At 44.7% G+C, this 23,418-nt stretch overlaps 1 protein-coding gene across 3 annotated transcripts in view; it reads right to left on the reverse strand.

Moving 5' to 3' along the window:
• Positions 1-23,418, reverse strand: part of FARSB (phenylalanyl-tRNA synthetase subunit beta) — a 119,412-nt gene that overhangs the window by 65,762 nt on the left and 30,232 nt on the right. For all 3 annotated transcript variants that reach the window (XM_030216610.1, XM_030216611.1, XM_030216612.1), the window contains 2 exons: positions 15,655-15,716; positions 10,398-10,605 (listed from right to left, as the gene is read on the reverse strand). In XM_030216610.1, coding sequence (XP_030072470.1) covers positions 10,398-10,605; positions 15,655-15,716 — 270 coding nt within the window. The remainder of the gene's footprint in view (positions 1-10,397; positions 10,606-15,654; positions 15,717-23,418) is intronic.

Genomic DNA, 23,418 nt, shown 5'->3' on the forward strand with positions numbered 1-23,418 from the left:
GAAGATTGGAGGGTGACCAATGTAACACCAATTTTTAAAAAACGTTCCAGAGGTGATCTGGAAAATTATAGACCGGACGTCGGAGCTGGGCAAAATGGTAAAGACTATTATAAAGAACAAAATTACCAAGCATATTCAAAAGCATGGATTAATGAGACAAAGCCAACATGGATTTAGTGAAGGGAAATCTTGCCTCCTATCTGGATTTTCAAAAGGCATTTGACAAAGTACCTCATGAAAGACTCCAGAGGACATTGGAGAGCCATTGGATAGGAGACAGTGCTCTACTGTGGATTAAAAAACTTGTTAAAAGATAGAAAACAAACAGAGTAGGGTTAAATGGTCAGTATTCTCAATGGAGAAGGGTAGCAAGTTGGGTTCCCCAGGGGTCTGTGCTGGGACCACTGCTTTTTAACATATTTATAAATGATCTAGAGATGGGAGTAACTAGTGAGGTAATTAAATTTGCTGATGAAACAAAGTTATTCAAAGTTGTTAAATCGCAAGAGGATTGTGAAAAATTACAAGAGGACCTTATGAGACTAGGCATCCAAATGGCAAAATTCTGCTGCACGACTAATATTCCGCCAGTGTCATTATGCTCATTATAGCCCTCTCCTCAAGTCACTTCACTGGCTCCCTATCCGTTTCCGCATACAGTTCAAACTCCTCTTATTGACTTACAAGTGCATTCACTCTGCAGCTCCTCAGCACCTCTCCACTCTCATCTCTCCCTACACTCCTCCCCGGGAACTCCGTACACTGGGTAAATCTCTCTTATTTGCACCCTTCTTCTCCACTGCTGACTCCAGACTCCGTTCCTTTTATCTTGCTGCGCCATGTGCCTGGAATAGACTTCCTGAGCCGGTACGTCAAGCTCCATCTCTGGCCATCTTCAAATCTAAGCTAAAAACCCACCTTTTTGATGCTGCTTTTAACTCCTAACCCTTATTCACTTGTTCAGAACCCTTATTTTATCAACCTCACTTTAATATTCCCTTATCTCTTGTTTGTCCTGTTTGTCCTAATTAGATTGTAAGCTCTGTCGAGCAGGGACTGTCTCTTCATGTTCAAGTGTACAGCGCTGCTTACGTCTAGTAGTGCTATAGAAATGATAAGTAGTAGTAGATGACGTTTAATGTGAGCAAGCGCACAATGATGAATGTGGGAAAGAGGAACATTAAGACTTTAGTTACGTGATGCAAGGTTCCACACTGGAAGTCACTAACTAGGAAAGGGATCACGGTGTCTTCGATGATATGTTGAAACCCTCTGCTGAGTGATGCGGTGGCTAAGAAAGCAAACAGAATATTAGGTATTATTAGGAAAGGAATGGAAAACAAAAATGTGGACGTTATAATGCCTTTGTATCGCTCCATGGTGCAACTGCACCTTGAATATTGTACGCAATTCTAGTCACCACATCTCAAAAAAGATATAGTGGAATTAGAAAAGGTACAGAGAAAGGCGATGAAAATAACAATGGCTAAAGCGGCTAGGGTTCTTCAGCCTGGAGAAAAGACAGCTGAGGGGAGATATGATAGAGGTCTATAAAATCACGAGTGGAGTGGAACAGGTAGACGTGAATCTCTTGTTTACTCTTTCCAAAAATGGTAGGACTAGGGGGCACACAATGAAGCTACAAAGTAGTAAATTTAAAACAAAGAGAAAATATTTCGTCACTCAGCATGTAATTAAATTTGTTGCCAGAGAATGTAGTAAAAGCAATTAGCTTAGTGGTGTTTTAAAAAGGTTTGGACAGCTTCCTAAAAGAAAAGTCCATAAGCCATTATTAAAATGGACTTGGGGAAAATCCACTGCTTATTTCTAGGATAAGCAGCATAAAATGTATTGTACTGTTTTGGGATCTAGCCAAGTACTTGTAACCTGGATTTGTCACTGTTGGAACCAGGATGCTGGGCTTGATGGACCTTCGGTCTGTCCCAGTACAGCAATACTTATGTTCTTATGTACTGCTGAAGGATGATCCTCTATCCTTATGAGTGTCCATTCAATCAACCGGGGGGGGGGGGGGGTAACCTGTAAAGAAGAGAGTACCTCGGACATGGCTGCAGAAGATCCTGAGATGCCAGAAGACCCTGAGATCCCAGTTCCCATTGCCAATTGAAAAAATTATCATGACCTGCATTGTGTCATCTTGCCATAAGGTCCATGAACAAACTCTTTAGATTTCGACTATCTTCTAAAAGGCAACTGTACTCTACTCCAACTCCCCAGGATCCAACAGTCTTGACTAAGGAAATCATCTTGATTGTTCTCTGCTTCTGCTATGTGGGCTGTGGACAGCTGAGCGAGGTTCTTGCTTCCCAAGTGACCAAACATGAGTTTCTCATTGCCTTTTGTCCAACTACAGCAGTCGCATTGTCACATAGAAATCATACTGCCATTTCCTTGACCACAGGAAGAGAACAAAGCAGGACAACCTCACCTCTTCTTTGTAAAACCAGAGACCCTAAGCCTCCTGTTCCAGACAATGGGTTCCCCAGCTTTGCACACTCACATCAGACATAAACACAAACCATGTCGGAGGATCTAGCTCCATCTCTTTCACCAGAGTTTTGCTGGACAACGACCAGGAGAGGCTTCTCCACCTTTGGCACACCAGAGGTATATGGACTTGAAAGTCTTGTAACTGTGGGGACCACCAGGACAGTATGAGCTCTGGTCCACAGGATCAATTCCAGGATGTCTACCATGGAACCCAGAAGCTGGAGATAATTCATGCTATTGGCAATCTCTGTGAGAAGATATTCCTGGCTAGAGTCTGAAGTTGTCCACTCTCCCAGGTTATGAATACCAAGCCAGAAGAGTACCAAAAAGAGCAGCCAAGAACTCCAAGGAGTGGATTAGAATCAATCTGTTCTCTCTGTAATTCAATACCCAGCCCAGCTTCTCCAGGAGTCCTAGGACCCTGGAAATAGCCAGCTAAGCCTCCTGCTCCGACATGACTTGAATAAACAAATCATCCGTATCTGGATGAACCAAGATGCCCTCTCAACACAGAGAAGCATAGAAACAGACAGCAGATAAAGGCCAAATTGCCCACCCAGTCTACCCATCCACTGCATCCACTATCTCCTCCTCTCCCCCCTAAGAGATCCCACAAGCCTGTCTCACGTTTTCTTAAATTCAGACACAGTCCTCACCTCTACCACCTTCATTGGTAGGCTATTCCATACATCCACCATCCTTTCCATGAAAAACTATTTCCTTAGATTACTCGTAAGCCTATAACCTCTTAACTTCATCATATACCCTCTCATTCCAGAGTTGTCCTTCATTTGAAAAAGGTTGCCTCCTATACATTAATACATAAGTACATAAGTAGTGCCATACTGGGAAAGACCAAAGGTCCATCTAGCCCAGCATCCTGTCACCGACAGTGGCCAATCCAGGTCAAGGGCACCTGGCACGCTCCCCAAACGTAAAAACATTCCAGACAAGTTATACCTAAAAATGAGGAATTTTTCCAGTCCATTTAATAGCGGTCTATGGACTTGTCCTTTAGGAATCTATCTAACCCCTTTTTAAACTCCGTCAAGCTAACCGCCCGTACCACGTTCTCCGGCAATGAATTCCAGAGTCTAATTACACGTTGGGTGAAGAAAAATTTTCTCCGATTCGTTTTAAATTTACCACACTGTAGCTTCAACTCATGCCCTCTAGTCCTAGTATTTTTGGATAGCGTGAACAGTCGCTTCACATCCACCCGATCCATTCCACTCATTATTTTATACACTTCTATCATATCTCCCCTCAGCCGTCTCTTCTCCAAGCTGAAAAGCCCTAGCCTTCTCAGCCTCTCTTCATAGGAAGTCGTCCCATCCCCACTATCATTTTCGTCGCCCTTCGCTGTACCTTTTCCAATTCTACTATATCTTTTTTGAGATACGGAGACCAGTACTGAACACAATACTCCAGGTGCGGTCGCACCATGGAGCGATACAACGGCATTATAACATCCGCACACCTGGACTCCATACCCTTCCTAATAACACCCAACATTCTATTCGCTTTCCTAGCCGCAGCAGCACACTGAGCAGAAGGTTTCAGCGTATCATCGACGACGACACCCAGATCCCTTTCTTGATCCGTAACTCCTAACGCGGAACCTTGCAAGACGTAGCTATAATTCGGGTTCCTCTTACCCACATGCATCACTTTGCACTTGTCAACATTGAACTTCATCTGCCACTTGCACGCCCATTCTCCCAGTCTCGCAAGGTCCTCCTGTAATCGTTCACATTCCTCCTGCGACTTGACGACCCTGAATAATTTTGTGTCATCGGCGAATTTAATTACCTCACTAGTTATTCCCATCTCTAGGTCATTTATAAATACATTAAAAAGCAACGGACCCAGCACAGACCCCTGCGGGACCCCACTAACTACCCTCCTCCACTGAGAATACTGGCCACGCAATCCTACTCTCTGCTTCCTATCTTTCAACCAGTTCTTAATCCATAATAATACCCTACCTCCGATTCCATGACTCTGCAATTTCTTCAGGAGTCTTTCGTGCGGCACTTTGTCAAACGCCTTCTGAAAATCCAGATATACAATATCAACCGGCTCCCCATTGTCTACATGTTTGCTTACCCCCTCAAAAAATGCATTAGATTGGTGAGGCAAGACTTCCCTTCACTAAATCCGTGCTGACTTTGTCTCATCAGTCCATGTTTTTGTATATGCTCTGCAATTTTATTCTTAATAATAGCCTCCACCATCTTGCCCGGCACCGACGTCAGACTCACCGGTCTATAATTTCCCGGATCTCCTCTGGAACCTTTCTTAAAAATCGGAGTAACATTGGCTACCCTCCAGTCTTCCGGTATTACACTCGATTTTAGGGACAGATTGCATATTTCTAACAGTAGCTCCGCAAGTTCATTTTTTAGTTCTATTAATACTCTGGGATGAATACCATCAGGTCCCGGTGATTTACTACTCTTCAGCTTGCTGAACTGACCCATTACATCCTCCAAGGTTACAGAGAATTTGTTTAGTTTCTCCGACTCCCCCGCTTCAAATATTCTTTCCGGCACCGGTGTCCCCCCCAAATCCTCCTCGGTGAAGACCGAAGCAAAGAATTCATTTAATTTCTCCGCTACGGCTTTGTCCTCCTTGATCGCCCCTTTAACACCATTTTCGTCCAGCGGCCCAACCGACTCTTTGGCCGGTTTCCTGCTTTTAATGTATCTAAAAAAGTTTTTACTATGTATTTTTGCTTCCAACGCTAATTTCTTCTCAAAGTCCTTTTTTGCCCTCCTTATCTCCGCTTTGCATTTGGCTTGGCATTCCTTATGATCTATCCTGTTACTTTCAGTTGGTTCTCTTCTCCACTTTCTGAAGGATTGTTTTTTGGCTCTAATGATTTCCTTTATCTTACTGTTTAGCCACGCCGGCTGACGTTTAGTCTTTTTTCCCTTTTTTCTAATACGTGGAATATATTTGTCCTGAACCTCCAGGATGGTGTTTTTAAACAGCATCCACGCCTGATGCAAGTTTTTTACTCTGCGAGCTGCTCCTTTCAGTCTTTTTTTCACCATTTTTCTCATTTTGTCGTAATCACCTTTTCTATAGTTAAACGCTAGCGTACTTGATTTCCTAGTTTCACTTCCTTCAATGCCAATATCAAAACCGATCATATTATGATCACTGTTATCAAGCGGCCCTCGTATCGTTACCCCCTGCACTAGATCATGAGCACCACTAAGGACTAAGTCTAGTATTTTTCCTTCTCTTGTCGGCTCCTGAACTAGCTGTTCCATGAAGCTGTCCTTGATTTCATCAAGAAATCTTATGTCCCTTGCGTGTACAGATGTTACATTAACCCAGTCTATATGCGGGTAATGCCACAGAGATATTCAAATGTCTTTCATATTCCCTCTCTCCTGCCTTTCTTCCAGAGTATACATATTGAAGTCTGTCCCCATATGCTTTATGACAGACCACTGGCCATGCAAGTTTGTAGCTACCCTCTGGACTGGCTCCATCCAGTTTCTCTCTCTTTGAAGGTGCAGTCTCCAGAATTGCATACAGTATTCTAAATAGGGCCTTCCAAAGACTTGTAAAAGGGCATTATCACTGCTTTTTTTCTGTTGGCCATTCCTCTCCCTATACACCCGAGAATCCTTCTGGCTTTGACCGTTGCCTTTTCTACCTGTTTGGCCACCTTAAGATCATCACATATGACCACCCACAATTCACGCTTTTCTTTCATACATAGAAGCACTTCACCCCCTATTACTACACAGGGTCATGCACTTGGATTTTTGCAACCCAAGTGCATCACTGCATTTTTTTTTAGCATTAAATCTTGGTTGCCAATTTCTGGACCACTCTTTGCTAGATCCCTCCTCATTTTATCCGCACCCTCCAGGGTGTCTCCCCTATTACAGAGTCTGGTATTATCTGCAAAGAGATAAACCTAATCAGACTGTCCTTCCACAATATCACTCACAAAGATGTTAAACAGAGTCAGCCCAAACACCAATCCCTGCAATACAACACTGATAAACATCCTGTTCCTCGGAGCAAACTCCATTTACCACAACTCTGTTTCCTTTCACTTAACCAGTTTTAAACTGAGTCAGTCACCGAGGGAACGCGTTTATTTATCAGTCGCCTATGCGGAACAGTGTCAAAGGCTTTGCTAAAGTCCAAGCATACCACATCTAGCAACCCTCCCATAGCCAACTGCTTGGTAACTCATTCAAAGTCACCATTACTTTAAAGAACATTTGAGGTGAAATGGCCAGCCCAATGACAACACCTGCCCAAGATGCAGAACCATAGCCATCTGGTTCTCTGGGTGGACTGGAATATGGAAGTAGGCTTCCAACAAATTCAGAGAAGATAGAACTTCCCTTTCTTGACTGCCATCACCACCAATCTGAGAATTTCCATCTGAAACCAAAGGGCCCATAGGTAACAGATGACACTCTTCAGATCCAGAATGGGCCTGAAGGAATTAGAAACTAGGTCTTTGGCTTCCAGAGTCAGGAAGCTGACCAAGATAAATTCTACCACCACTCTCTTTGCCCGTGAAGGGCAAAGGGAAATAAAGGCATCAGAACAGAAGACAACACCAGAGCATACTCATTTTTAATGATGTTGAGGACCCAGAGATCTAAGATAATGTGGGTCCACCCCTAGTAAAACTGTTGGAGGCACCCCCCTCCCAACCTACATCATTTAGAGTAAACCCATAGACTCTCACTGGGTGGCTTGGCCACGCCTGAAGTCCGACAGCCTTGAGTCTTCAATTTCCACACTCCCCAAAATGGCTGACTGATTCATAAAGTGGTTACTTGATGACAACGGCTGTTTCCTAAGATAATAATACCTCAAAAATGGTCCCAGTTTTTAGGTGCTCTTGCTGATGCATGTGACTGACAATATGGCAACTTCTGGGGCTTGTATTCTCCCAGGTCCTCCACCAAAGTCTTAAGCTCTTCCAGAAGACAGCCTTTAAATGAAAGCCTTCTATGATGTACCCTAGAGGCCATATCTGCCACTCAGCCATAAAAATCATCCTGCTGTAACCACAGATGCTGAGAGACAAACTAAATCATAATGGGCATCTGTAAGAAAAGTCACCATGTATTCCAAATGCACTACTTCTATGCTTTCTAGAGGATGCTAAATCCAGCGCAGCAAGGCACATGTGACACAGCCTCCCCAGACCAACGCTTGACCAAGATCAGAATCATTAAGCTTTTTTTTTTAACCCTAGAGAAAGAATGGGAGGAAAAATCTCAAATTAATCAATTCTGTGTTTTTGTAGGCCACTTGAAAATATACTTAGAAAAATACCAACACACAATATAATAAAGCAGCAACTGTGATGTTCTTGTGCAAGAGTCACTCAGGTTATCGAATGAGTGGCTTTAAAGAACTGGAATGTCCTATAGAATATTTCAACACAGATTCCTCTAAGTCTCTAATGAAAAAGAATGCTACAAAGTTCTGAATATCTGTTTGTATTTTCTCAAGCTCCTGAAAGGGATTATCTCATAACAAGCAACTAATACATTCATGCTCTTCAGTGACACCTCCAAAGATTCCATTTCTTCAGTAAAAAAAATAAAATAAAAAATTTGAGTCACCTGAGAATAGCTACCCAGTGACTACCTGCTTAAAAGTTTACCAGTCAGAAATCTTTAAACAAATTGCTTTCACTGTGAAAGAAACAAACACATCATTGTCAGAAGACAACATGCCAACAGCAAAAAGAGCCTCACTTCAACAGGGATATGAATATTTAAAAATAAGAAGAAGACCGCCAAAAACAGTTCTTAGATTTAGCATAGTGCTTTTCAATTCTTTTGTGGCCATGACCCAAGATTGCGGCCTAATAAAATTGTGTGACTACCAGAACTCCAGAATGATGCACCTGTGGAAAGCTCACCCAAGATTTGTGACTCAATTTGAGGTCACAACCTACAGTTTGGAAAGCTCTGATTTAGCATCTGTACAGTTTTTATGATACCATTTCCAGCGATTAATTATGAAGATCCTAGAAAGGAACACCAAGAATTTGCTGAACTAACATATAGCTAGAATCCATGCAAAAGGTTTCAGTATCACTTATGGTTTACCTATCAACTGGTAAGACAGGTAAGTCACGGAGCAGATAAACAATAGCAAAGGGTCCGATATTCAAAACTGACTTATACATTTAGGACTAGATTCTATATATGGTGCCTGAAAAATCATCGCCGAAAATATTTCCGCCTAGTCGTATTCTGTAAACTGCATTTAGGTGTGGTTTATAGCATTACACCTAGCGGCCATGCCTGTGCCTAACTCTAGGTGTGTCCATTTACGCCAATTAAAACTTGGTGTAAATACCAGTGCCCAAGTTAGGTGCAAAGCAGGTGTATTCTATAACCCTGCATGTAGATTTTTTGAACACCCATGGCCCGCCCATGACCACGTCCCCATTTTGGCAGTGCACATTAGAATTTATGTGCACCACTTTACAGAATATGCCTAGCAAGTTGTGTGTATGAACTCTAATTAATACCAGTGTCAATAACTGCTTGTTAAGTGACAATTATCGGCGCTGATTGGCTTGTTAAGTAATTAAATACGACTGGATTTGCTTGTGCAATTTATAGAATCTGGGGATAAATGGCAGCCACTAAAAGTATAAAGTCTGTTAACCAAGGATTTTCAGCAGCACTATCAGACACGGTCTACAAAAATCCTTCTAACCACAGCAGCACTTCCTGGATAGTGCAAGAACAGAATGACTAGGTATATGGATAGCAGCGATATTCAGCCTTAATCTACACAGTTAAGCTATTTAATTTAGCCTTTAAAAAAAAGGCCTAAATTAAATTTGCTTAGCTATACATATAGCAACTGAATACTGCTCCTATACAAATAGCTAGTGGTGGTGACCACATTATCACCCTAATTCTATATATGACACTCAAAAAACTGAATGGGCACATTTTTAGTGCTGATAATTGGGTGATCATAATTATCGGCGTCAATTGGCATTAATTTAGAATTGGAATATTTATATATATACTGCCTTTATCCAAGGTGGACATACAAAGATAACATACATAACACCACACACAGACAAGGACATATTCAGGCAATACGGACCATTGTAACATTAACAAGAATACCAGATTAAAGTGAGTCCATAAGTTCACAAAACAGCAAAAACCAGGAAGGCACGGAAAATAATTCCTCAAAGCTATTAGGCATATTTAGGCGCTGGGATACGCACATAAATTTTACATGCTGATCCAAAAAGGGGGTGTTCCTGGAATTTGCACACAGTTTTACACAATAAGGGAGATCCAATTTAGGAACAAGAATTTACAGCAGATTTTAGTTGGTGTAAATCCTTACACCCAAAACTGAGTGCTGATCTCACTGCCAAACGCTATTCTATAAACTGTGTCCAGCACTGAGCACCACTTATAGAATAGCACTTAGTGCTAATTTTTACTGGCACCATATACTGAATTTACTCCTATATGTATATTCAGTGCTGCCACCTATCTCTATAGTGACACTGAATATGCACATTTATTTAAATACCAATGGCTCGCGTTTAGAAAAATGCGAACCCAGCTTTAAAAACTTGACTGGAATCTTTTCAAAAGGTAACTAAAAAAAACAAAACAAAACAAAACAAAAACCACCAAACAGCCCCTGTCAAAACTAGCAGAGATCTTCCCTCCATGCAGATCTGAAGAGGCATCTGTTTCATATCCTCTACATGCCAACTGCCTCTCAAGGCATGTCATAATATAGAATAACTCAAGTGTTCTGTTCTTTCCCCAGTCTTCCTGGCACCCCTGCTACTTTAATGACAATACAGTGTTTATTTAAGGGTGCAATCTTACTTGATTTGCTATGGTGTATGTTTTCGGAATAGTCATCTGAATGTTATTATAACCATAAGCTATAGCAGCATCTTCCACGATGTCACAGGCATGGATAACATCTGCGCGGGTAGGAGGTATTTCAATTTCTATCTGTTTTCCATCCTCCATGACACGAGATTTCAAATACATCCTGGTCAGCAGCTTTGCAAGGCTGGCTGGAGTTTCACTGAAAAGAACAAAATACACACATAAAATATGACGACACTGTCATACTGTACTGTATTTAAACTGTCCCAAATGGGCCAGCCACATGGTAAACTGGTAGAATTAACACGAGTGTCCTGTCTGCTTAGGCTGAAGACACAGGCACCAAAGAGCGGGAAATTAAAGAAGGCGCAAACAGACAAAATTTAATCAAAAGTATTTTGTAGCAATGATAAAAACTCTCAAATGACTGGACACAGCACCATGTTTCTGCACAATAGAGCCGGCTTCAGGAGTCTTACACTGATGAGTCGGTCTAGGGGTCTTGATAAAGACCGTACATAAATAATAAATGCCCTTTGCCAAAACAATTCATAGCAACCACTCAGTAATCCAATAAAATATTGTTGTGGGGCTAAGGTGTAAACTGAGATACATATGAAGACCCGTATCTGCATCTGCATCTCACACCTCTCGGGGTGCTTCCTTTATACTGTCTCAACCCAGTGGATTCCAATGGGATCCAGCTTTGTCAGCAGAACTTGCTATCCCTTATCAGTTGATAAGGAACCGATAAGGGTGACTTCATTGGGTCCCAGGTTCTAACTATACACAAAAGGGGTGCAAAGCACAGCTGGCGAGATGACTTCATCGGTCACTCTGCCCTTCTCAGCTCTTCTCAGCTCCCCCCTCCCTCCGAGTACTCTCTAACTACGTACATCTACCCCTTTATCTACATTCATTAGCCCAAAACATCTTTCATGACTCTTCACCGATGCCAGTCCCAGGCATGTTTATAAGAGCAAAGGACCCCCTCCCGTGCCAGCTCCCTGAGAACTCAGTTCAGCTTGTGCTGCAGAAAAATGTATTTTGTATCAGAGATGACTTTGGATTTTTAAGAGAAGCCTAGCTCTTATTATGAGCTCTTATTATGTACGCCTTAGCACCACAACATCTTTTATTGGATTACTGAGTGGTTGCTATGAATTGTTTTGGCATAGTGCATTTATTATTTATGCACGGTCTTTTTCAAGACCCCTATATATCATTTTACGCTGCTGTCCAGCCTTTTATTGTAGGACTCATCAGTGTAAGACTCCTGAAGCAGGCACTATTGTGCCGAAACATGTTTACGTGTCGAGTCATTTGAGAATTGTTTTTACAATTGCTACAAAAGACTTTCAATTAAATTTAGCTTGTTTATCCCATTATCTGTTTAAGCCTTCTTCCAAATCCCGTTCTTTGGTGTCTTGCTCTCACTTCGTGGGATTTGTTTTGTGTTCAGTTACCGGTAGGCTGAAGACATCACATATATGATATATTTGGATCCCTGGGAATGGAGACACAGCATACTGGGGTAATTTTCTAACAAGGTACCTTACTCAAAGTTGGGGAAAGTGTGCTATTTTAAGACTACTTACAAAGACAACTAGAAGTCTATGTGCTTTTATAAAATAAGCACTCAAAACTAGCCCCAAAAAGCAAACAAATTTGCATACACAAGTTTACATCTGCTTTCTGGAGGCCCTGATATGTATTCTATGAACATACCCTCATATTTATAAAAATGTGCACATATATCTCAACTCCACCTCAATGACTAATGTTTGAACATTTAAGCTCTTTTGATAAGATAAATGAAATTAGAAATGAAAAAGCGAATCACTAATTTGTACTACGTCTGTAATGTCACAAGTGAAGATTAGCCAAAGTAGGGAAAAGCATAACAGTTGAATACACATTAGACCTATACATGGGAGGGATCCTTTTACTAAAGCTTAAGCATATGCTAAATGCTGCATGTCTTATTTGATACTTATGGGCCACTTAGCACTTGCTAATGTCCATCAGTGTGTGCTAAGCTTTAGTAGAAGGGTCCCTATGCCTACTTGGCGATGTGTATCCTTTTACATGTGTAACCCATGGGATAATTTGAGAGTTTTAGCTGCAAAAAAAAAAAAAGTTTATAATATTTCCCCCAAGCAATATTATAAAACAACATTTATGTTCACAAAAAGCTTTTTAAGAGCATTGCTTACCCATATACTTTTTAACCACAACAGGAAGAAGCATTCTGTGGAGCAGGGTTTGGAAACAGGTGTATTTTTTTTTTTAATTTTCAGAAGTATATATGGATTTTCTCTTGGAAAAATTATCCTTACATATTAGCACTTGCAATTTTGTGCAAGTAATTTTCCTTATACAGTTTTAAAATGAAAGTACTAATTCAATGAGGAGGTTTTCTGTATGGGAGGCGTTTATGGGAAGTTATGTGGATTTGGTTGATATGATGTGTGTTATTTGTGATTTCTGTATTTGGTACTCAAACCAGAAAACATTTTCAGAACAAAAATTGAAAGTTAAAAAAAATAAAAGTACAACTTCATTCTGACTTTTGAAAATCAGTGTAAATTCAACAATTAAGAAGTACCAGTGGTCTTTGCACCTGTCTAGCTAGTTAGTCTAAGAATTACTACTGAGGGGGCTATTTCCTAAACCATATGGCCAGTTTAATTGGTGGTCTAAACTAGAGAGTTGCATGGGGACAGAAATCTAACCCATCCCCAATGGAATCCAACTCGTCCCCATCTGCCCCCGTAGGGACTCTAACCCATCCCCGTCGGGAATCTAACCCATCCCCGCCTGTCCCTGCGGGAAATCTAACCCATCCCTGCCCATCCCCGCAAGAATTTAACCTGTCCTCACCCAGTCCTGCAAGAATTTAATGTGAATATATATATGGCCGCCCTTGCTCTCAGTAAAATACAGGTCAATGGCTCAGGCTAAAGAGCTAGGCCTCTACGAGCAAATGGCTCATAATAAGAGCTAGGCTTCTCTTAAAAATCCAAAGTCATCTCTGATACAAAATACATTTTTCTGCAGCACAAGCTGAACTGAGTTTTCAGGGAGCTGGCACGGGAGGGGGTCCTTTGCTCTTATAAACATGCCTGGGACTGGCATCGGTGAAGAGTCATGAAAGATGTTTTGGGCTAATGAATGTAGATAAAGGGATAGATGTACGTAGTTAGAGAGTACTCAGAGGGAGGGGGGAGCTGAGAAGAGCTGAGAAGGGCAGAGTGACCGATGAAGTCATCTCGCCAGCTGTGCTTTGCACCCCTTTTGTGTATAGTTAGAACCTGGGACCCAATGAAGTCACCCTTATCGGTTCCTTATCAACTGATAAGGGATAGCAAGTTCTGCTGACAAAGCTGGATCCCATTGGAATCCACTGGGTTGAGACAGTATAAAGGAAGCACCCCGAGAGGTGTGAGATGCAGATGCTGATGGAGGAGAAAGACAGAACACCACCGAGAGCTGGTGTGTCGTGTGATTCTGTTCCACTGTATGATTGACTGAATTGCTGGTATCCTCATTATTGGGTAATGTATCAATGCTAATTAATACTAATAAACTATATCTCTTTAACTAATTAAAACTGGGTTCCTCTTTAATTACAGACTTAGCTACGACTGAGTCTGTTCCGAACTGCCATGAGCAGATTCAAGGTTGGGAAAGCTAGATATGTAACTTTGCCCAGAGAGATGAGACGGGCCACTGCTTCCGCTGCCTGATTAGTAAAGGCAGATTCTAAGAAAATAAACAAATGGTACATTTAAAAAATTGCTATCGGCTCTCTCAGTCTCTATCTGGGTTTGAGCCGCAGCACTGCAGGCAAGGAAGTAATGGAAGTTGGAACACTCTGGTGTGCACATGTAAAACTACTCTGATTCACTGGCAATGTGTGCTAAGAGATCGCCACATGCACATGGCTGTAGGTCAGGTGACATCTGATGCTCGTGCCTATGTTGGAACTGAGGTCTGCGCATCAGCCCGGGAGCAGAGAGGATTAATAGTAACATAGTAAATGACAGCAGATAAAAACCAGATCGGTTCATCCAGTCTGCCCAATAGTCACAATCATTATCAATTCATGATTAAATCAACAATGTGTGTGATATTATATACTTGATTATGGTCTTTCTGTGGCATTTCTGGGACATAGAACAAAGAAGTCCGCCTGGCCCTATCCTTATGTTCCAACTGCTGGAGTTGCCCTCGAAGCCCACTCCAGCCTATTTATCTTCTCATTTGTGGGACACAGACCACAAAAGTCTGTCCAGCACTGTCCTCATGTTCCAGCCACTAAAGTTGCTGTCTAAACTCTTTCCAGCCCATCCTAAACCAGATTGTCATATATGAGACACAGACCGTACAGGTCTCCCGGTATCAGCCTTAGTTCATCACAGAAAGAGTCACCATCTAAGTGTCACTCAACACATCCACACACAAGCAGCCATTTAATTTTAGGTTTTTTTATAACTTTAATTTTCTAATTAGAGATTCTCTGTGTTCATCCCATACCTTTTTGAATTTCATCACCATCTATGTCTCTACCACCTCCTTAATGGAGACTTTCTGCATCTGTGCTGTTAAAGCAAGGAGGAGGAGGAGACAGCACTCAAAGAACTTGGTACTCGGTAGGTGAGAGGCTGGCACAAGTGCAGCATACACTTCCACGAGAACCCCGCAGGAACTCCTTCCATCCCCACGGGAACCCCGCAGGAACTCCTTCCGTCCCCCGCAGGAACTACTTCCGTCCCCACGGGAACCCCGCAGGAACTACTTCCTTCCCCACGGGATCCCTGAAGAACTGCTTCCATCCTTGCAGGAATGCCGCGGGTTCCGCGGGATTCCCATGAACCCCGTTCCCGTGCAGGTCTCTAGTCTAAACAATGGCACTCCCCCTTTAAGCAGCACTGTTTCACAATGCACTTAATACCTTTAGCCACATTTAAGAGAGGCATTCAGAGAGGTATATTTTGGACGACACTGGAGAATAATGTGCATAGATTTTGTTTTCAAATCCATACATACCAGCATTTATGAAAAGCTGATACAAAGCCAGGTACTCTTTAGTTGTTGTACTTGTAAATAAAGAAAATATGTGCATACTTTAGCTTTGAAGATTATGTACATGGTCCCCAGAGTCATCTATAATCAAATCACTGAATGATGTCTGTTGCATCCTGTACCACAGATAAATCCCCATCTCTGCTTTCTTAAACCATACCTGATTCCTAGCTGTTTGTTAATTACATTGGCTTTCAGCACCTCCTTCCTGTAAGCCAGTTCCTGAAAAGAGAGGGGGAGCAAGTTAGCCAGTGTGCAAAACTAAAAGGTTATAGCCTCTTTCCCCCAGGTTCACTGTATCTAATTTTTTAAAGGAAAAATTAATTCTTACCTGATAATTTTCTTTCAATTAGTCCCAACAGATCAATCCAGAGACTTGTGGGTTGTGTTCCTCTACCAGCAGGTGAAAATAGAGAGAACCTCCGAGGTTTGCTATATGTGGACCTGTGCAGCCAACTGAACCTCAGTATGAACGATATCAAAGCAGTGGAATGGAAACAATAGAAAACTCTCTTGACATTGTCAGACCAATTGCCCAACATACTTCCACCACTTCTATATTTATTTATTTTATTTTTTTAATCAAATGAAGGAACATTCAGAACGGAACCCAAAAAAAAAAAAACTAACCAATCACAACAAAACCGCAGACAGTAAACCCAGGGGGGGGGCCTCTGGATTGATCTGTGGGACGCCATGGAAGGAAAAATTAATTCTTACCTGATAATTTTCTTTCCGTTAGTCCCAACAGATCAATCCAGAGACTTGTGGGATGTACCCAAGCAGTCCTCAAGTAGGGCGGGACACCCCCAATCCGGCAGAAATCACCGACAAGCCAAACACCGCATCTTGACGAACTGCCACATCCACCCAATAAAGATGAGTAAATGTATGGACCGAAGCCCATGTAGCTGCCCTGCAGATATCTTCCAGAGAAACCAAATGGGACTCTGCATAGGAGGAAGCTTGACCTCGCATAGAATGAGCACAAACTTGCAAAGGGGCTTGCTTGCCCAATGCCACGTATGCCGAAGAGAAGGCCTCCCGCAACCAACGGGCTATGGTGTCTTTGGACGCCATATGACCCTTCTTTCTGCCTCCAAAAAGGACAAAAAGATGGTCAGAAAGACGAAATTCATTCGTCACCTCCAAATACCTGAGAAGAGCCCATCTCACGTCGAGGCAGCAAAGAGCCCGGAATTGTTCAGGGTAATCTTCCTGGCGGAAGGCCGGCAAATGCAGGGACTGCCCCAAGTGGAAACAAGAAACCACCTTGGGCAAAAACGAAGGAACTGTCCTAATCGATATCCCCGCCTCCGTAAAACGCAGGAAGGGGTCTCTGCAAGAAAGGGCCTGCAACTCTGAAATTCTCCGAACGGACATAATGGTTACTAGGAAAATCGCCTTCAAGGTGAGATCCTTAATCGTAATCCCCAATAAGGGTTCGAAAGGAGGATGCTGAAGCGCTTTGAGAACTAGATTAAGGTTCCAGGATGGCAGAACTGGCAAGTGAGGAAGGCGCAAACGATTTATGCCCCTCAAGAAACGAACTACATCCGGGTGGGAGGTGATGGATGCCCCCTGAAGCCGGCCTCTAAAACATGCCAGAGCTGCCACCTGCACCTTAAGAGAACTCAACGAGAGTAATTTTTGTACAGCCTCCTGAAGAAACACGAGGATAACCGATACTGAAGCCGAAGCCGCTGACAATCCCAAACTCGCACACCACGAACTGAAGGTAAGCCACACCCTAGCATAAGCTATCGAGGTGGATCTTTTCTGAGCCTACAGCATCGTAGCAATAACTGCGTCCGGATACCCTTTTCTTCTCAACCTCGCCCTTTCAAGGGCCAGGCCGTAAGACTAAAGGGGGAGGGATCCGCCATCGTGATTGACCCCTGCAGCACGAGGCTGTCCTGCGCCGGTAGCAGAAAAGGACGATCGAACAGAAGCCTGATCACATCTGCATACCAGGGCCGTCTGGGCCAATCCGGGGCCACTAGGATCACTCGACCGAGCTTCTCATTTTCCCCCCCCCCAAACCCACCTCCCCGCTCCCCCCGTTTTCTATTTCTGTTGATGGCTCTCTCATTCTCCCTGTCTCCTCAGCTCGAAACCTTGGGGTGATCTTTGACTCTTCTCTCTCCTTCTCTGCTCATATCCAGCAGATCGCCAAGACCTGTCGTTTCTTTCTTTACAACATCCGTAAAATCCGCCCCTTTCTTTCCGAGCACTCTACCAAAACCCTCATCCACACCCTTGTCACCTCTCGTTTAGACTACTGCAATCTGCTTCTTGCTGGCCTCCCACTTAGTCACCTCTCCCCCCTCCAGTCAGTTCAAAACTCTGCTGCCCGTCTCGTCTTCCGCCAGGGTCGCTTTACTCATACTACCCCTCTCCTCAAGACCCTTCACTGGCTCCCTATCCGTTTTCGCATCCTGTTCAAACTTCTTCTACTAACCTATAAATGTACTCACTCTGCTGCTCCCCAGTATCTCTCCACACTCGTCCTTCCCTACACCCCTTCCCGTGCACTCCGTTCCATGGATAAATCCTTCTTATCTGTTCCCTTCTCCACTACTGCCAACTCCAGACTTCACGCCTTCTGTCTCGCTGCACCCTACGCCTGGAATAAACTTCCTGAGCCCCTACGTCTTGTCCCATCCTTGGCCACCTTTAAATCTAGACTGAAAGCCCACCTCTTTAACATTGCTTTTGACTCGTAACCACTCGCCTCCATCTACCCTCCTCTCTTCCTTCTCGTTCACATTAATTGACTTGATTTGCTTACTTTATTTATTTTTTTTGTCTATTAGATTGTAAGCTCTTTGAGCAGGGACTGTCTTTCTTCTATGTTTGTGCAGCGCTGCGTATACCTTGTAGCGCTATAGAAATGCTAAATACTAGTAGTAGTAAGTCAGTAACCTGCCCACCATTGGCCACGGGGGAAAGGCATAGAGCAGGCCCCTGGGCCAAGATTGAAGAAGTGCATCGATGCCTTCTAAGCCCAACTCTCGTCCCCTGCTGAGGAAACGGGGAACCTTCGCATTGAATGCGGTGGCCATTAAGTCCATCTCTGGCATCCCCCAACGGGCAATTATCTGATCAAAGGCCAGAGAGGAGCGTGTCCACTCCCCTGGCTCCAACTGGTGGCGACTGAGAAAGTCCGCTTGCACATTCTGTGACTCCAATATATTAGCCGTTGTCAAGAATGAGAGATGAGTCTCTGCCCAATGGCAGATCAGAGCCGCCTCACGTGCTAGGGGTGCACTCTTGGTGCCCCCTGATGGTTTACGTAGGTGACCACTATTGCATTGTCCGAAAGAACTCGAACTGGGCAACCACACAGAAGAGACAGAGACTCTCGAAGGGCCAGACGAATTGCCCGTAACTCCAAGCGGTTGATGGACCATGACACCTCCGTCGAAGTCCAAACACCCTGGGCCGTCTGTTGAAGGCAATGAGCCCTCCCCCCCAGCCAAACAGCGACACATCCGTGGTCACTATCTTCCAGTCCGGGTTTGCCAGAGGAATGCCCCACACCAGATTCTTTTGAATGAACCACCAGTTCATGATTGTCTGAAGACGGGCCGAACATGGCACCTGAACCTCGTAATCCTCTGAGAGCGGAGACCAACAGCTCAGAAGGTGCCATTGGAGGGGGCGCATCTGAGCTCTGGCCCACTATACCACGACCAAGGTGGAGGCCATGGAACCTAGAACTTGTACATAGTCCCAAGCCCGCGGGTTCGGAGTTTGAAACAGTGCTTGTAACTGAGCCTGTAACTGCTGTGCTCGAGCTGAAGAGAAACTATCCCTGTTCGGGTATCGAAGCACACCCCCAAGTATTCCAGCGTTTGGGAAGCCGTTAGGCTGCACTTCGGGAAGTTGACCACCCAACCAAGCGATTGAAGCAACCCAACCACTTTGTCAGTTGCCCTCCAACTCTCCTCGAAAGATGACGCCCACACAAGCCAGTCGTCTAGATAGGGATGGACCTGAATCCCTTTCCTTCCTGAGATAGGCCACCACTACTACCAGGACCCTGGAAAAGGTCTGAGGCGCTGTGGCTAGGCCGAAGGGCATCGCTTTGAATTGAAAATGACGACCGATCACTGCAAAGCGAAGAAAGCGCCTGTGGGGAGGCCAGATTGGAATGTGTAAATAAGCCTCTTTGAGATCGAGAGAGATCAAAAACTCCCCTGGCTCTACCTCTGCGATCACCAATCGGAGGGTTTCCATGCAGAAAAGCCAAACCCGTAAGGACCTGTTGACGCACTTGACAAATAAGATGGGTCACCAAGAACCGCCCTTTTTTGGCACCACAAAATACAGAAGTATCAACCGCACCTCTTTCTGCTGGGGGTACAGGCTGGACGGCACTGTCACGTTTTCAAATCTGGAACTGGGTTGTGAGCCCTTGGGCCACTGCCGATGAGCGGCAGTGGCAGGCAAAACCACCCCACACCAGGGGCAAGGCAGAACTCTGACAACAGTTAGGCTTCACCTGTACCTGGCCACTTTCCACCAGGAGTTAAGCTCCCAGCTTCAGGTGGCCGAAAGGACTTTGCAGGGCAGGGCAGGAGCTGGATAACAGCTAGGCAGCACAGGGACTGAGTGTCAGAGGGGAAATGAAGGAACATGAGCAGCAAGGCAGAAAACTGGGCTAGACAATACAACACAAGGCAGAGACAGGACAAGCTAGGGGACAGAAACTGGAAGCTGCAAGCAGCCACTGAAACAGGGAACAAAACACTAACAAGACACAGAACTAAAAGCTGCAGAGCAGCCAGCAGGATACAAACAGACAAGGACTAAACACCAAACTACCACTCAGAGACAAGCAAACAAACAACAATCTAATCTAACTATCCACAGACTAGCAAGAACAGACAAGAATCAAGGCAGGCAAAAACTAGAACTGGAAACAGCAGAAGTGCACCAGCACCCCAACATACCAGGGCCTTAGACGCAATGCAGAGGCCAAAAGACATGTTCCAAGATGGCTGATAAGCCCAGAAGCAGTTGGAACTCAGCTGCTGTAATCACCAGGCAGCTACGGGTGCTGTGCAGGCTCAAACAGCACAAGCAATCCTGGCAGCCTGGAAGATCCGGACCGGACTGAGCTGAAATCTGGAACGGGTGACGGTCCACAGCAGCCACCAGTTCTGGCCACCAGAGGGCGAGGTGAGCACAGACGTAACAGGCACCCAGCCGTTGTAAGTTGAGGAGGGTGTGTTGAACGGCCCACACCTTGGTGGGACATTTGCAAGGAGATTCCAGAAAAGAGTCTACTATCGGACGAGCCAATTCTAACTTGTAGCTGTCTCTGATAACCTTCAAGACCCATCCGTCAGATGTTACCCTGGTCCACTTCACCAGGAATAGGGACAGACTGCCCCCAATAAACGGCTGGATATGGACCAGGGCCCCATCATCGGGCGGACCTGGCTGCGGGCTGGTTTCTGTTACCGGAAAGGAAGGCCCACCTATCACCTCGAAAGGGCTGAGGCCTCTGAGAAGACCTTGCTCTCTGAAAAGAGGCCCCGCGACCTGGACGGTAACGCCGTGTATCCCTAAACTTTGGTCTAGATCCCGCCGGTCGTACAAACTTGGACCTGTCCTCCGGGAGGCGCTGGCCCTTAGAGTCACCGAGGTCCTTCACAATCTGTTTTAAGTCTGTCCCAAACAAAAGCTTTCCCCTAAAAAGAAGACTTGCTAAACGTGACTTAGGGGCCATGTCTGCAGCTTAATGCCGCAACCACATCCAGCAACGCATGGTGACCACTAGGGAAACCTCCTTCGCCGAAGCCCTCAAAAGATCATAAAGAAGATCCGCAAGGAAGACTAAACCGGACTCCAAGGCTAGCAAAACAGCCACGAGATCTTCCGGAGAGGAGGCTTTCTGTCCCCACAATAAGCATGCCCGCGCTGCATAGGAGCCACAAACTGAGGCCTGTAGGGAAAGGGCCACTACTTCAAAGGACAGTTTCAAGCAAGACTCCAACTTACGATCCTGAGGGTCCTTGAGCGCCGTGCCCCCCTCCACAGGGAGAGTCGTTTTCTTAGTGACCGCTGTGATTAAGGAATCCACCGTAGGGAGCTTCAGCAAGTCTAAGTCAGGAGCAGGTAGCGCGTAAAGACGCGACATAGCTCTAAGCAACCTTAAGCCCACTGTCCGGTGTATCCCACTGCGCTGAAAAAAGGATCTTCATGGCCTCATGCACATGAAAGGAACGAGGTGGGCATTTGGTGCCAGACATAATAGAGGGCACCGGACCTGTTCCCCCTGACGATTCAGGGGGGAAATGACCAAAACCTCAAAAGCCCTAACAATCAGGGAGGGAAGCTCTTCCCTGCGAAAAAAAAGGCGGGCAGCCGTCGGATCATCCCCCTCCTCAGAGGGCAGGGTGACCTCATCTGCCAAATCCAAAGATTCTGAGGGACAGCCCAGAGACAAAACCTGGCCATCTGTGTCACCCGGGGACGTTTTGGCAGGAAAGACTGAGAGGCTGCAGCAACCGAAGTTTGCTGAGGAAGAGACGGGGCTGCCTGAAGAGAAGCTCCTGACTTCTTCAAAAGAAAGGCATTATGCATTAATAAAACAAAATCCGGGGAAAAAGGAACTGCAAGGGACTCCCCTGTTTCCTGTGCCACAAAAGTGCGCTGCGCCTCTTCTCTATCAACCGCCACGTGCGGAGTGGGTCACACCTGAGAGGAAAAAAAGGCACCCGCCAACGCTCGCTGCACTAACTGCCCCGAGGAAACCACCAAAACTATCCCCTGCGCTTCCGACTCACCGAACGCCTGAGGGGAACCCCCGTCGCGCTGAACACCTGCTGCGGGCTGACAGCGACAGGACTCACACTCCCCCGATGCTGCTCTCCGGCCCCCACACTGGGAGCAGCGCTTAGCCACCTCAGAAGGCACTGACATGCTCCACAAACGCCTGCCCCAAAACTGACTCGGCAGAACGTCTAGTTCCTCCATATGATTAAACAAAGTCTCTTACCTTTTGTTTTTTTTTAGTCAGGAGAGAAAGGAAACACCCAATCAGGCCAACAGCCCCGGGTGACAGAGGAAAGGTAGGGGGAGACCGGGAGGGACCTGGCACCACCAGGTGTACACCACAAGCTACAAACAGCCACTCAACCCATCTGTGCTAAACTAGGCACAAAGGAAACCAGTAGCCAGATCAAACCAGAGCTGCACAGAGATGTCCCTCCACCTGCTAGATAGAGAGAATACCGAGGTTCAGCTGGCTGCACAGGTCCACATATAGCAAACCTCGGAGGTTCTCTCCATCTCCATCTGCTGGTAGAGGGACACAACCCACAAGTCTCTGGATTGATCTGTGAGACGCCATGGAAATAAGCTTTACAGTTCAGATGTGAAATGTCACACATTTATTTATTAAGGGCCAATTTATATCTATTTTATAAATGGCAACAGAAGCACCTTTGTGTCACTATACAATAGGTTTCTACAATAATCCCCAATAGCATACAAACACTTTAGCACAAATTTACACCTATTCCGAGGCAGATGTAAACATGTGAGCAGTGTTAAAACAATACTGGTTGTCTCTGGTATGACTGTGTTTATCATTTGAGTTGTTAATAAAACCACATTGAAATAAGTAAATAATGCACATACATTGTAACTACACCCTGGGATCATCTATTCACAGATCATGTAAAAGTACACATGCTTCAGTCAGCGCAGGTAGGTAACTGTATGCACATATACACCTGTGCAATTTTAAAAGAGTTGTTCCTTATGTGTAAAATATGTTTTACACGCAGAAAATGCTTTATAAAACAACTCCTTTAGGACCCTGTTTACTAAGCTGTGCTAGAGGCATGTTAGCATTTTTAACACGCGCTAAGCATTAGCGCATGCTAACCGTGTAAATGCCCGTAAT

This window comes from Microcaecilia unicolor, chromosome 10, assembly GCF_901765095.1.
Source record: "Microcaecilia unicolor chromosome 10, aMicUni1.1, whole genome shotgun sequence".
Taxonomy (NCBI): Eukaryota; Metazoa; Chordata; class Amphibia; order Gymnophiona; family Siphonopidae; genus Microcaecilia; species Microcaecilia unicolor.